Source organism: Oncorhynchus mykiss, unplaced genomic scaffold (assembly GCF_013265735.2).
Source record: "Oncorhynchus mykiss isolate Arlee unplaced genomic scaffold, USDA_OmykA_1.1 un_scaffold_120, whole genome shotgun sequence".
In the NCBI taxonomy this organism is placed as follows: domain Eukaryota; kingdom Metazoa; phylum Chordata; class Actinopteri; order Salmoniformes; family Salmonidae; genus Oncorhynchus; species Oncorhynchus mykiss.
The window spans coordinates 1,018,561-1,031,970 of NW_023493661.1; the positions used below are offsets into that span (position 1 = coordinate 1,018,561).

At 47.8% G+C, this 13,410-nt stretch overlaps 2 protein-coding genes across 10 annotated transcripts in view; both read right to left on the reverse strand.

Moving 5' to 3' along the window:
• LOC110513568 (trinucleotide repeat-containing gene 6A protein) overlaps positions 1–13,410 on the reverse strand; it is a 104,113-nt gene that overhangs the window by 83,701 nt on the left and 7,002 nt on the right. For 2 of the 9 annotated variants that reach the window (XM_036972104.1, XM_036972105.1), the window contains exons 1-2: positions 12,249–12,511; positions 5,319–5,372 (exon numbers count right to left, since the gene is read on the reverse strand). The gene's annotated coding sequence lies outside the window, so the exon portion shown is untranslated. Of the gene's footprint in view, positions 1–5,318; positions 5,373–12,248; positions 12,513–13,410 lie in introns of those variants that run through there. The other 7 variants (XM_036972106.1, XM_036972108.1, XM_036972109.1 and 4 more) reach the window with 6 other exon arrangements.
• LOC118947064 (proline-rich extensin-like protein EPR1) lies at positions 633–5,710 on the reverse strand. The gene is made up of 9 exons (XM_036972120.1): positions 5,568–5,710; positions 2,999–3,262; positions 2,782–2,914; positions 2,370–2,638; positions 1,951–2,199; positions 1,530–1,705; positions 1,261–1,438; positions 868–1,155; positions 633–774 (listed from the first exon to the last, which is right to left on the reverse strand). Exons 1-9 carry the CDS (start codon positions 5,708–5,710, stop codon positions 633–635), a joined length of 1,842 nt encoding a protein of 613 aa, XP_036828015.1.

A 13,410-nucleotide genomic window follows, 5' to 3' on the forward strand; every position in this document is an offset into this window, starting at 1 on the left:
TCAACTAAAGGGATTTAAACCCTGTACCACAACAACAAGGACTGTCTCATCAGATCGACCTATCATGTACCACAACAACGAGGACTGTCTCATCAGATCAATCTATCAACTAAAGGGATTTAAACCCTGTACCACAACAACAAGGACTGTCTCATCAGATCGACCTATCATGTACCACAACAACGAGGACTGTCTAATCAGATCGACCTATCAACTAAAGGGATTTAAACCCTGTACCACAACAACGAGGACTGTCTCATCAGATCGACCTATCATGTACCACAACAACGAGGACTGTCATCAGATCGACCTATCATGTACCACAACAACGAGGACTGTCTCATCAGATCGACCTATCAACTAAAGGGATTTAAACCCTGTACCACAACAACGAGGACTGTCTCATCAGATCGATCTATCAACTAAAGGGATTTAAACTCCGTACCACAACAACGAGGACTGTCTCATCAGATCTATCTATTTCACCCCATTCAACTAAAGGTATTTTAACCCTGTTATTCATCTCACATGCGCCGATATTGAAAGCTCTCTCTGTTTTCCAATTATCTGTTCATTTAAAAAAGGCAATCGACCTCACAGAGGTGAAGGGTGTAGGACCTGGGGGATGGGGGTTAGGAGAAGGGGTAGGACATGGGGGGTGGGGTAGGACCTGGGGGATGGATGTCAGGAGAAGGGGTAGGACCTGGGGGATAGGGTAGGACCTGGGGGGTGGGGGTCAGGAGAAGGGGTAGGACCTGGGGGGTGGGGTAGGACCTGGGGGATGGGGGTCAGGAGAAGGGGTAGGACCTGGGGGATGGGGGTCAGGGGAAGGACCTGGGGGATGGGGGTCAGGGGACGGGGTAGGACCTGGGGGTCAGGGGATGAGGTAGAACCTGGGGGATGGGGGTCAGGATAGGACCTGGGGGACAGGGGACGGGGTAGGACCTGGGGGTCAGGGGAAGGACCTGGGGGATGGGGGTCAGGATACGGGGAAGGACCTGGGGGATGGGGGTCTGGATACGGGGAAGGACCTGGGGGATGGGGGTAAGGGACGGGGTAGGACCTGGGGGATGGATGTCAGGATACGGGGTAGGACCTGGGGGATGGGTGTCAGGGGAAGGACCTGGGGGATGGGGGTCAGAGACGGGGTAGGACCTGGGGGATGGGGGTCAGGGGAAGGACCTGGGGGATGGGGGTCAGAGACGGGGTAGGACCTGGGGGATGGGGAAGGACCTGGGGGATGGGGGTCAGGGGAAGGACCTGGGGGATGGGGAAGGACCTGGGGGATGGGGTAGGACCTGGGGGATGGGGGTCAGGGGAAGGACCTGGGGGATGGGGGTCAGGGGAAGGACCTGGGGGATGGGGTAGGACCTGGGGGATAGGTGACAGGGGACATGGTAGACCCTTGAGGGATGGGTGTCAGGGGAAGGGGTAGGAACTGGGGGATGGGGGTCAGAGGACGGGGTAGACCAGTGGGATGGAGGTCGGGGATGGGATAGAAGCTGGGGGATGGGGGTCAGGGGTAGGACCTGGGGGATGGGGTAGGACCTGGGGGATGGGGTTCAGGGGATGGGGTAGGACCTGGGGGATAGGTGACAGGGGAATGGGTAGGAACTGGGGGATGGGGGTCAGAGGACGGGGTAGACCAGTGGGATGGAGGTCGGGGATGGGATAGAAGCTGGGGGATGGGGGTCGGGGGTAGGACCTGGGGGATGGGGGTCAGGGGAAGGACCTGGGGGATGGGGGTCAGGGGAATGGGTAGGAACTGGGGGATGGGTGTCAGGGGACATGGTAGACCCTTGAGGGATGGGTGTCAGGGGAAGGGGTAGGAACTGGGGGATGGGGGTCAGAGGATGGGGTAGACCAGTGGGATGGAGGTCGGGGATGGGATAGAAGCTGGGGGATTGGGGTCAGGGGTAGGACCTGGGGAGTGGGGGTCAGGGGAAGGACCTGGGGGATGGGGTAGGACCTGGGGGATGGGGTTCAGGGGATGGGGTAGGACCTGGGGGATAGGTGACAGGGGAATGGGTAGGAACTGGGGGATGGGGGTCAGAGGACGGGGTAGACCAGTGGGATGGAGGTCGGGGATGGGATAGAAGCTGGGGGATGGGGGTCGGGGGTAGGACCTGGGGGATGGGGGTCAGGGGAAGGACCTGGGGGATGGGGGTCAGGGGAAGGACCTGGGGGATGGGGTAGGACCTGGGGGATGGGGTTCAGAGGACAGGGTAGACCAGTGGGATGGAGGTCGGGGATGGGATAGAAGCTGGGGGATGGGGGTCGGGGGTAGGACCTGGGGGATGGGGGTCAGGGGAAGGACCTGGGGGATGGGGTAGGACCTGGGGGATGGGGTTCAGGGGACGGGGTAGGACCTGGGGGATAGGTGACAGGGTAGGACCTGAGGGATGGGGGTCAATGGAATGGGTAGGAACTGGGGGATGGGTGTCAGGGGAAGGAACTGGGGGATGGGGGTCAGGATACGGGGTAGGACCTGGGGGATGGGTGTCAGGGGAAGGACCTGGGGGACGGGGGTCAGAGACGGGGTAGGACCTGGGGGATGGGGAAGGACCTGGGGGAAGGGGGTCAGGGGAAGGACCTGGGGGATGGGGTAGGACCTGGGGGTCAGGGGACGGGGTAGGACCTGGGGGATAGGGTAGGACCTGAGGGATGGGGGTCAGGGGACGGGGTAGGACCTGGGGGATAGGTGACAGGGTAGGACCTGAGGGATGGGGGTCAGGGGAATGGGTAGGAACTGGGGGATGGGTGTCAGGGGACAGGGTAGACCTGAGGGATGGGGGTCAGGGGAAGGAACTGGGGGATGGGGGTCAGGATACGGGGAAGGACCTGGGGGATGGGGGTCAGGGGAAGGACCTGGGGGATGGGGGTCAGGGGAAGGACCTGGGGGAGGGGGTAGGACCTGGGGGTCAGGGGACGGGGTAGGACCTGAGGGATGGGGTCAGGGGACCAGCTAGGAGCTGGGGATCAGGGGACAGGGTAGGACCTGGGGGATGGGGGACACGGGGCGGGGTAGGACCTGGGGGATGGGGGTAGGACCTGGGGGGTGGGGGTCAGGGGACGGGGTAGGACCTGGAGGATGGGGGTCAGGGGACGGGGTAGGACCTGGGGGATGGGGGTCAGGGGACGTGGTAGGACCTGAGGGATGGGGTAGGAGGTGGGGATGGGGGTCAGGGGACCTGGTAGGACCTGGGGACAGGGTAGGACCTGGGGGATTGTAAGAGGGGTGGGTAGGGGGTCAGGGTAGGACCTGGGGGATGGGGGTCAGGGGACAGGGTAGGACCTGGGCGATTGTAAGAGGGGTGGGTAGGAGCTGGAGATAGGAACGAGGGTGGCTAGGGGGTCACAGGTCTTTTGTCTCCGCATGAACGGTACGACTACAATGAGCTACACAAACAGCCGCCCACAACAAAAGTGTGACAGTGGGTTTCATTTAGCCCTTAAAACAGCAACGCTGACTCAGCAGGGGGGCTGGCCGCTCGGTCGCTACATTACAACGGAACTGCATGTGCTGCTTGTACCAGACTTTACCTCCAGTATGCACACACACATTGATGCCCCCCCCCCCACACACACACACACACACACAGGAAAAGGCCAGGCAGGCACACACACAGGTCCAGGGCTCTATAAAACCACACACAGATCCAGGGCTCTATAAAACCACACACAGATCCAGGGCTCTATAAAACCACACACAAGTCCAGGGCTCTATAAAACCACACACAGATCCAGGGCTCTATAAAACCACACACAGATCCAGGGCTCTATAAAACCACACACAGGTCCAGGGCTCTATAAATAAACCACACACAGATCCAGGGCTCTATAAATAAACCACACACAGATCCAGGGCTCTATAAATAACCCACACACATATCCAGGGCTCTATAAAACCACACACAGTTCCAGGGCTCTATAAATAACCCACACACATTTCCAGGGCTCTATAAAACCACACACAGATCCAGGGCTCTATAAAACCACACACAGATCCAGGGCTCTATAAAACCACACACAGATCCAGGGCTCTATAAAACCACACACAGATCCAGGGCTCTATAAATAACCCACACACAGGTCCAGGGCTCTATAAATAACCCACACACAGGTCCAGGGCTCTATAAATAAACCACACACAGATCCAGGGCTCTATAAATAAACCACACACAGATCCAGGGCTCTATAAATAAACCACACACAGATCCAGGGCTCTATAAAGATTCAGGGCTCTATAAATAAACCACACACAGGTCCAGGGCTCTATAAAACCACACACAGTTCCAGGGCTCTATAAATAACCCACACACATTTCCAGGGCTCTATAAATAAACCACACACAGATCCAGGGCTCTATAAAACCACACACAGATTCAGGGCTCTATAAAACCACACACATGTCCAGGGCTCTATAAATAAACCACACACAGATCCAGGGCTCTATAAAACCACACACAGGTCCAGGGCTCTATAAATAAACCACACACAGATCCAGGGCTCTATAAATAAACCACACACAGATCCAGGGCTCTATAAATAACCCACACACATATCCAGGGCTCTATAAAACCACACACAGTTCCAGGGCTCTATAAATAACCCACACACATTTCCAGGGCTCTATAAATAAACCACACACAGTTCCAGGGCTCTATAAATAAACCACACACAGGTCCAGGGCTCTATAAATAACCCACACACAGATCCAGGGCTCTATAAATAACCCACACACAGGTCCAGGGCTCTATAAATAACCCACACACAGGTCCAGGGCTCTATAAATAAACCACACACAGATCCAGGGCTCTATAAAGATCCAGGGCTCTATAAATAAACCACACACAGGTCCAGGGCTCTATAAAACCACACACAGTTCCAGGGCTCTATAAATAAACCACACACAGATCCAGGGCTCTATAAAACCACACACAGATCCAGGGCTCTATAAAACCACACACATGTCCAGGGCTCTATAAATAAACCACACACAGTTCCAGGGCTCTATAAATAACCCACACACATTTCCAGGGCTCTATAAATAACCCACACACATTTCCAGGGCTCTATAAATAAACCACACACAGATCCAGGGCTCTATAAAACCACACACAGGTCCAGGGCTCTATAAATAAACCACACACAGATCCAGGGCTCTATAAATAAACCACACACAGATCCAGGGCTCTATAAATAAACCACACACAGTTCCAGGGCTCTATAAAACCACACACAGATCCAGGGCTCTATAAATAAACCACACAGGTCCAGGGCTCTATAAATAAACCACACACAGGTCCAGGTCTCACCTGTTTTGACTCTTGAGTTTGTTTCTTTGTTGGCAACAGGTTGTATTGAGAGCTCTAAAAAAACAAAAAGAAAGATGGGTCAGTTCACTAATCTGCTCCCGAGAGGCACAGAGGTCTACGGTCACTGCATCTCAGAGCAAGAGGTGTCACTACAGACCCTGGTTCGAATCCAGGCTGTATCACATCCGGCCATGATTGGGAGTATCGTGGGGCGGTGCACAATTGGCTCTGGCGTCGTTCAGGTTTGACCTGGGGTCGTTCAGGTTTGACCTGGGGTCGTTCAGGTTTGACCAGGGGTCGTTCAGGTTTGACCAGGGGTCGTTCAGGTTTGACCAGGGGTCGTTCAGGTTTGACCTGGGGTCGTTCAGGTTTGACCTGGGGTAGGCCGTCATTGTAAATAAGAAGTTGTTCTTCATTTAAATAGGCGAGTAAGTTAAGGTTAAATAAAAAATATATATAAATGAATGATTAAACTCCCCTGTCAAAACAAAGACCGTTCATTTATCCTGCTCACTAATAAACTCCCCTGTCAAAACAAAGACCGTTCATTTATCCTGCTCACTAATAAACTCCCCTGTCAAAACAAAGAACGTTCATTTATCCTGCTCACTAATACACTCCCCTGTCAAAACAAAGACCAGTCAGTTCATTTATCCTGCTCACTAATACACTCTCCTGTCAAAACAAAGACCAGTCAGTTCATTTATCCTGCTCACTAATAAACTCTCCTGTCAAAGACCAGTCAGTTCATTTATCCTGCTCACTAATAAACTCTCCTGTCAAAGACCAGTCAGTTAATTTATCCCGCTCACTAATAAACTCTCCTGTCAAAGACCAGTCAGTTCATTTATCCTGCTCACTAATAAACTCTCCTGTCAAAGACCAGTCAGTTCATTTATCCTGCTCACTAATAAACTCTCCTGTCAAAGACCAGTCAGTTCATTTATCCCGCTCACTAATAAACTCTCCTGTCAAAGACCAGTCAGTTCATTTATCCTGCTCACTAATAAACTCCCCAGTCAAAACAAAGACAGGTCAGTTATACATTTTAAAATATAGTTTGTTTTGTTGAGTCTTGGCATAATTCAGTTACTATGGAATTGACCACTAGGCATTAAGAGTTTGAAATAAGTTTATTATTTCAGAAATGTAAATACTGTGGACCTGTCTACCAGGGTTAGGGTCAACTCCATTTATCTAGCTAGGGACCCGTCTACCGGGGTTAGGGTCAACTCCATTCATCTAGCTAGGGACCCGTCTACCAGGGTTAGGGTCAACTCCATTTATCTAGCTAGGGACCCGTCTACCGGGGTTTGGGCCAATTCCATTTATCTAGCTAGGGACCCGTCTACCAGGGTTAGGGTCAACTCCATTTATCTAGCTAGGGACCCGTCTACCAGGGTTAGGGTCAACTCCATTTATCTAGCTAGGGACCCGTCTACCAGGGTTAGGGTCAACTCCATTTATCTAGCTAGGGACCCGTCTACCAGGGTTTGGGTCAACTCCATTTATCTAGCTAGGGACCCGTCTACCAGGGTTAGGGTAAATTCCATTTATATAGCTAGGGACCCGTCTACCAGGGTTAGGGTCAACTCCATTTATATAGCTAGGGACCCGTCTACCAGGGTTTGGGTCAACTCCATTTATCTAGCTAGGGACCCGTCTACCAGGGTTTGGGCCAATTCCATTTATCTAGCTAGGGACCCGTCTACCAGGGTTAGGGTCAACTCCATTTATCTAGCTAGGGACCCGTCTACCAGGGTTAGGGTCAACTCCATTTATCTAGCTAGGGACCCGTCTACCAGGGTTTGGGTCAACTCCATTTATCTAGCTAGGGACCCGTCTACCAGGGTTAGGGTAAATTCCATTTATATAGCTAGGGACCCGTCTACCAGGGTTAGGGTCAACTCCATTTATATAGCTAGGGACCCGTCTACCAGGGTTTGGGTCAATTCCAATTTCATTCAGGAAATACACTAAAAAGGTTTTTCCATTCAGAATGGTTTTTATTTGTTTTTTAAAGGAATTTTGTTAACTTTCTGAGATAGATTGGAATTGACAGCGTTGGACCAGTCAGTAACCGAAAGGTCGCTAGGTCAGATCCCCGAGCTGACCAGATAAAAATATATATATATATAATCTATCGATGGGCCCTTGAGCAAGGCACTTAAACCCTAATTGCTCCTGTAAGTGGCTCTGCATAAGAGCATCTAAAATGTCCAACAAAATGAAAAAAAATAATAATGTAAATGTAGAAAAGTAACTTGCCACACACACCAACCAACACATGGGATTGGACAGTCAAACTGTCCATTAAAATAGCAGCCAACCGGTGTCACTGGTGATATCCTGCGCCGCGTCGTGATTCGTTTACGTTCACAAACAAACAAAAAGTAGTACGTTACCTTTACTGTGACGGCAGCCTTCAAAATATAGATATGAGCCTTCGACAAGTGCTCCTCTAACCAACCACCAACCAGCATTTCACTCACGCTTGTGAATAAAAAAAATAGTAAAGTATGATCACATTTATAGTAAAGTATGATCACGTGTATAGTAAAGTATGATCACATTTATAGTAAAGTATGATCACATGTATAGTAACGTATGGTCACATTTATAGTAACGTATGGTCACATTTATAGTAACGTATGATCACATTTATAGTAACGTATGGTCACATTTATAGTAACGTATGATCACATTTATAGTAACGTATGGTCACATTTATAGTAACGTATGGTCACATTTATAGTAACGTATGATCACATTTATAGTAACGTATGGTCACATTTATAGTAACGTATGATCACATTTATAGTAACGTATGGTCACATTTATAGTAACGTATGGTCACATTTATAGTAACGTATGATCACATTTATAGTAACGTATGGTCACATTTATAGTAACGTATGGTCACATTTATAGTAACGTATGATCACATTTATAGTAACGTATGATCACATTTATAGTAACGTATGGTCACATTTATAGTAACGTATGGTCACATTTATAGTAACGTATGGTCACATTTATAGTAACGTATGGTCACATTTATAGTAACGTATGGTCACATGTATAGTAAAGTATGATCACATGTATAGTAAAGTATGATCACATGTATAGTAAAGTATGATCACATGTATAGTAAAGTATGATCACATGTATAGTAAAGTATGATCAGTTATAGTAAAGTATGATCACACGTATAGTAAAGTATGATCACATGTATAGTAAAGTATGATCACATGTATAGTAAAGTATGATCAGTTATAGTAAAGTATGATCACATGTATAGTAAAGTATGATCCCATGTATAGTAAAGTATGATCACATTTATAGTAAAGTATGATCAGTTATAGTAAAGTATGATCACATGTATAGTAAAGTATGATCACATTTATAGTAAAGTATGATCACATGTATAGTAAAGTATGATCACATGTATAGTAACGTAAACACTGCAAGTAGCAGTTTCCAACATATTTTTAGCCGTTTTGTTTCATAGCTAGTAAATTAACAGCACAAAGTCAAAGAACGACAAATCCTAAATAAGCCGATTCCACCTCACGCTGCAACACTTCCTGTCAAGAGCAGAGTGAAAGATCAATGTTTTTTTTAGAAGCGCTGCCCACGGGCATACAAGTTGGTCTAATTGACTTGAAAAGAAAGTCTACTGAAATGAATGAGACTTTGTCCTCGTGTTTCTCGGTCTAGTTATATCGTTTAGTTTACAAGCTAGGTTGTTTCAACTGTGGAGAGAAGACAACACTTCCTTCCACTAGTCAGACTCCATCTCAAAGAGGTGTAACCATGGTAGCATACCGCCCTTAAAGGGGCAGGCAATTTGTTGTCTCATCAGTGAAATGTTTTGCTTAATAGACAAAAACAAATGTAATTAAACAATATACCGCATTACCTCTTACTCGTAAAACATTTGTTTTTAGAAACATTACAAAGCATCTGTTTTTTGTGTGTTTTACTGGTATAATTTTAGGGGCCCAAAAATAAAATAAAACATTTAAATAATGATATACTTGCCACAGTGGCTGTTGGACCCAAAAGTACATTTTTATACCCTGGCTGAGATGTATTTATATTTGAGGATTTACCAGAAGTGACCAAAACAGGGTTTGCCATGCCAACTACATGTCACATAGTACATGATGTACTATGGGCCTGGGCAGAGCCAATGAGCATGTTGACACATTATGTACTATGGGCCTGGGCAGAGCCAATGAGCATGTTGACCACATAGAGAGATGTTAAAAGGAGCTTCCTGCAATATTTGTTGTGGCAGCAAATCTCTTGGTGTCAAATTAACTGGGGCTGAGAGTTTTAGTACAGCGCACTAACGGATTGTGCCACAGACAGTTAGAGTGCAGCTCAGGCCCAGTCAATTTGACAAGAGATTTCCTGCCCCCCCCCCACCCTCCACAAAGAAAATCATAACAGAAATGTGGGAAAACAGTCTACCGGTACCCCCCACCTCCCACTTGTACAGCAGGCGTGAGGCTGGAGCGACACCGCGCGCAAGCTAGCCAGCGACACCGCGCGCAAGCTAGCCAGCGACACCGCGCGCAAACTAGCCGACGACTCCGCGCGCAAGCTAGCCAGCGACACCGCGCGCAAGCTAGCCAGCGACACCGCGCGCAAGCTAGCCAGCGACACCGCGCGCAAGCTAGCCAGCGACACCGCGCGCAAGCTAGCCAGCGACACCGCGCGCAAGCTAGCCAGCGACACCGCGCGCAAGCTAGCCAGCGACACCGCGCGCAAGCTAGCCAGCGACACCGCGCGCAAGCTAGCCAGCGACACCGCGCGCAAACTAGCCAGCGACACCGCGCGCAAACTAGCCAGCGACACCACGCGCAAACAAGCCAGCGACACCGCGCGCAAACTAGCCAGCGACACCGTGCGCAAACTAGCCAGCGACACCGTGCGCAAACTAGCCAGCGACACCGTGTGCAAGTTTGCTTGTTAGCTAGCACACGATGTCGCCCCCACCTCCTGCCTGCTGTGTACCCTGTCGGGCCATGGGCACTGTCTACCGGTCATCCCTGCATACCCGCTAGCAACACTGTGTGCTAGCTTCTAGTTAGCACACGGTGTCACCCCCAGCCTCCTGTGTATCTGAGAAAACCGTGCCCGACAGCTAGCTTGCTAGTCAGCTAAGACACAATGCTGCTCCTGGCTAAGCTAGCACACGCCTGCTGTCAACATCGTTAACAGAACTGTGGGAAAACAGAGCCCGACAGGCAGGGGCGAAGGTCACTATCGGTGTGTACTAGCAATATGTAACAGGATAGCTTCTGTCCCTCTCCTCGCCCCTACCTGGGCTCGAACCAGGGACCATCTGCACACATCGACAACAGCCACCCTCGAAGCATCGTTACCCATCGCTCCCCAAAAGCCGCGGCCCTTTGCAGAGCAAAGGGGAAACAACTACTTCAAGGTCTCAGAGCGAGTGACGTCACCGCTAACTAGCTAGCCATTCAACATTGGTTACATGTTGCTAGCTACAGTTATTGCTCCCGCCTCTTCTGTGGGGTTGTAGGGCAGTTGGCATCCAATGTTATGGCGCATTACCGCCATCTACTGTACTGGAGCGCCCCCGGTCTCCCGCCTAGGTACTGAAGTAATAGCTTTTTTTTTTTACAAATCGACCAATAGAAGTATAAAGAGGAGTTCCTGCAGATACAGGAACGCCCCGAATTGCTGGCTGCAGTTGCACCCTTATTGAGTCAGCTAGCCAAACGTTAAGAGTTTAAGCCTAACTAGTCTGAAAGGAAAGTAGAGGGTTAAAGTTTGTTGTTGATCTGCCATTAGCTGGCTTGCTAGCAGCTTAACATGGGCCACACTACTGTACCGACTAGCTCTGCAAAAGGTGTTTCATTCACACGGTGCAACAGCTAACTAGCAAACATATCCCATGTTTAAAATGTATATATTAACTTACTACTTTAGGAAGCACTTGTTTGCTTTGATAAAAGTGCAGCAAAAAACGATAACTAACTAAATGCAATGTAACTAGCTAGCTAGGCTACTCCTGTGCATAAAACCCCTTGTTAGCTAGCTAGCGAACAGGTTAGCTAAAAATACAGCAACAATAGCTTGCTGGCTATCAAAACAACCCAAGGACAAATAAGATATGTTGCACACTATAAATAAAGTTATTTGTTAATAAACTTGTGCCATGGTTTACAGTGAGGACATTCATGATTTATTTTTATTTTACAGATTCTGCAGCCGCGTATCCTAGCGACGACTTGGGTTGGATTTATGCTAACTAGCAGTTAGCATAAACTAACAAAACACTAACTAGCTATGGTGAAAACTAAATCACAATCAATCGATCAAACAGTTAAAGGATAAATCGTAACATCTTTGTGTTGGCAGTATTGATGAAACTAAGTTACCGAAGAAAAATCGCCTTATATTTGACGCCCTTTAAATTCTGCACCACCGTCTGACTGCAGCGTAGCCAACATTAGCTAACGTTAGCTAACAACAAGTTTCAGACCGGGTCATCCACATACCGGTAATATTAACTAATCAAATCGTACAGTGCATTTCAATCTAACCTTTCGATACTTTTTTAAAATAAAGTCATTTCGTCATTTTCTTCCATGAAAAAACACACTACCGCGTAACTACCGACTATGTAGCTAACACGTTAATACAAGCGGGCTCAATGGCTAACATGCTAACACGTTAATACAAGCGGGCTCAATGGCTAACATGCTAACACGTTATTACAAGCGGGCTCAATGGCTAGCATGCTAACATGCTAACCAACAGCGGGCAAACTGAACTACGACAAGCTTTCCTTGGTTGCCCGGTGAGCTGCGTAACACATCGATACTGGCTAGGGAAAAAAGCACGATTACACAACCTGGAAAACGTCTTTAAAAAAAAAAAGAGCCTTACCTCATAACATGTAAAGTGTAACAGAGTGGAAATGGAAGCCGGCTGTAAAAAAAAGGCTAAAGAAATTCAATGCATTTTTGTCGCTTTTACAAGGAGAGCCATTTGTCCTGTACGATCAGCCATTTTCTTCACTCGCAAACCTTTTTTTATTTTTTTTATGTTGCTGCTGCTTTTCCCCTCTTCTCGCTGTGTGTATTCGGGGGGCTGCAGGAAATGAGTTGCACCACTTCCTCTCGAAGGCACACAGACACACACACACAGACCCAAAATGGTCGCTTTGGAGTAGAGCACTGCAGAGTGCCAAAAGTCTCGTTTCTCTGGAGTTATAGCAGCAAGCTACAGTTTTACTGGTAGCTAGTGTTGCGTGAAGAAATACACTACTTTAAATTCTAAAGGGTTTGGGTTTTAGAGTTCTAAGTTGATTAACGGCACCATTCACACAACTGTAGGTGCAAGGTTTACCAAAGTCCAAGAGCTGATAAGAGAGTGAGTTCTTATCAGCAAGTTATTGACAACAAAACAATAGCGCAAATCAAATCACATTTGGTTTGTCACATGCGCCGAATGCAACAGTGCGATGCTTCCTTTACAAGCCCTTAACCAACAATGCTGTTAAGGAAAATAAGTGTTATTAAGTAAAAAAATACAAGGCGATCTTTAACTTATTCAATTTCCTATTTTTTATAAACCCTCCACTCTAGATCACCTCCAGGCTGCTCTCAGTGTTGTTGGGAAATACTCAGTGATGTAAAGTACTTAAGTTAAAAAAAAAATACATTTTTTGGGGGGGGTATCTGTACTTTGGTATTTATATGTTTGACTACTTTTACTTTACTACATTCCTAAAGAAAATAATGTACTTTTTACTCTCTATGCGTTTTACCTGACACCCACAACAGTACTCGTTACATTTTGAATGCTTAGACAGGACAGGAAAATGGTGTAATTCACGCACTTATCAAGACAACATATGGTCCTCCCTTCTGCCTCTGATCTGGCGGACTCAACTAAACACAAATGCATCTTTTTGTCAAATATGTCTGAGTGTTGAAGTGTGCACCTGGCATTTTTTTAAAACAACAAAATGGTTCCGTCTGCTTAATTAAAATAAGGGATTTTAAATGATTTATACTTTTGATACTTAAGTATATTTAGAACCAAA

Excerpts from the sequence above, each read along its gene's own strand:
- LOC118947064 (XM_036972120.1), bottom strand. The coding sequence starts at position 5,710 with ATGACGGCCTACCCCAGGTCAAACCTGAACGACCCCAGGTCAAACCTG. Across the intron at positions 3,263-5,567 it reads TCAAACCTGAACGACCCCAG|GTCCTACCCTGACCCCCTAC; the intron begins GTCAAACCTGAA and ends CCCATCCCCCAG. Across the intron at positions 2,639-2,781 it reads CCCTGACCCCCATCCCTCAG|GTCCTACCCCGTCCCCTGAC; the intron begins GTCTACCCTGTC and ends CCTATCCCCCAG.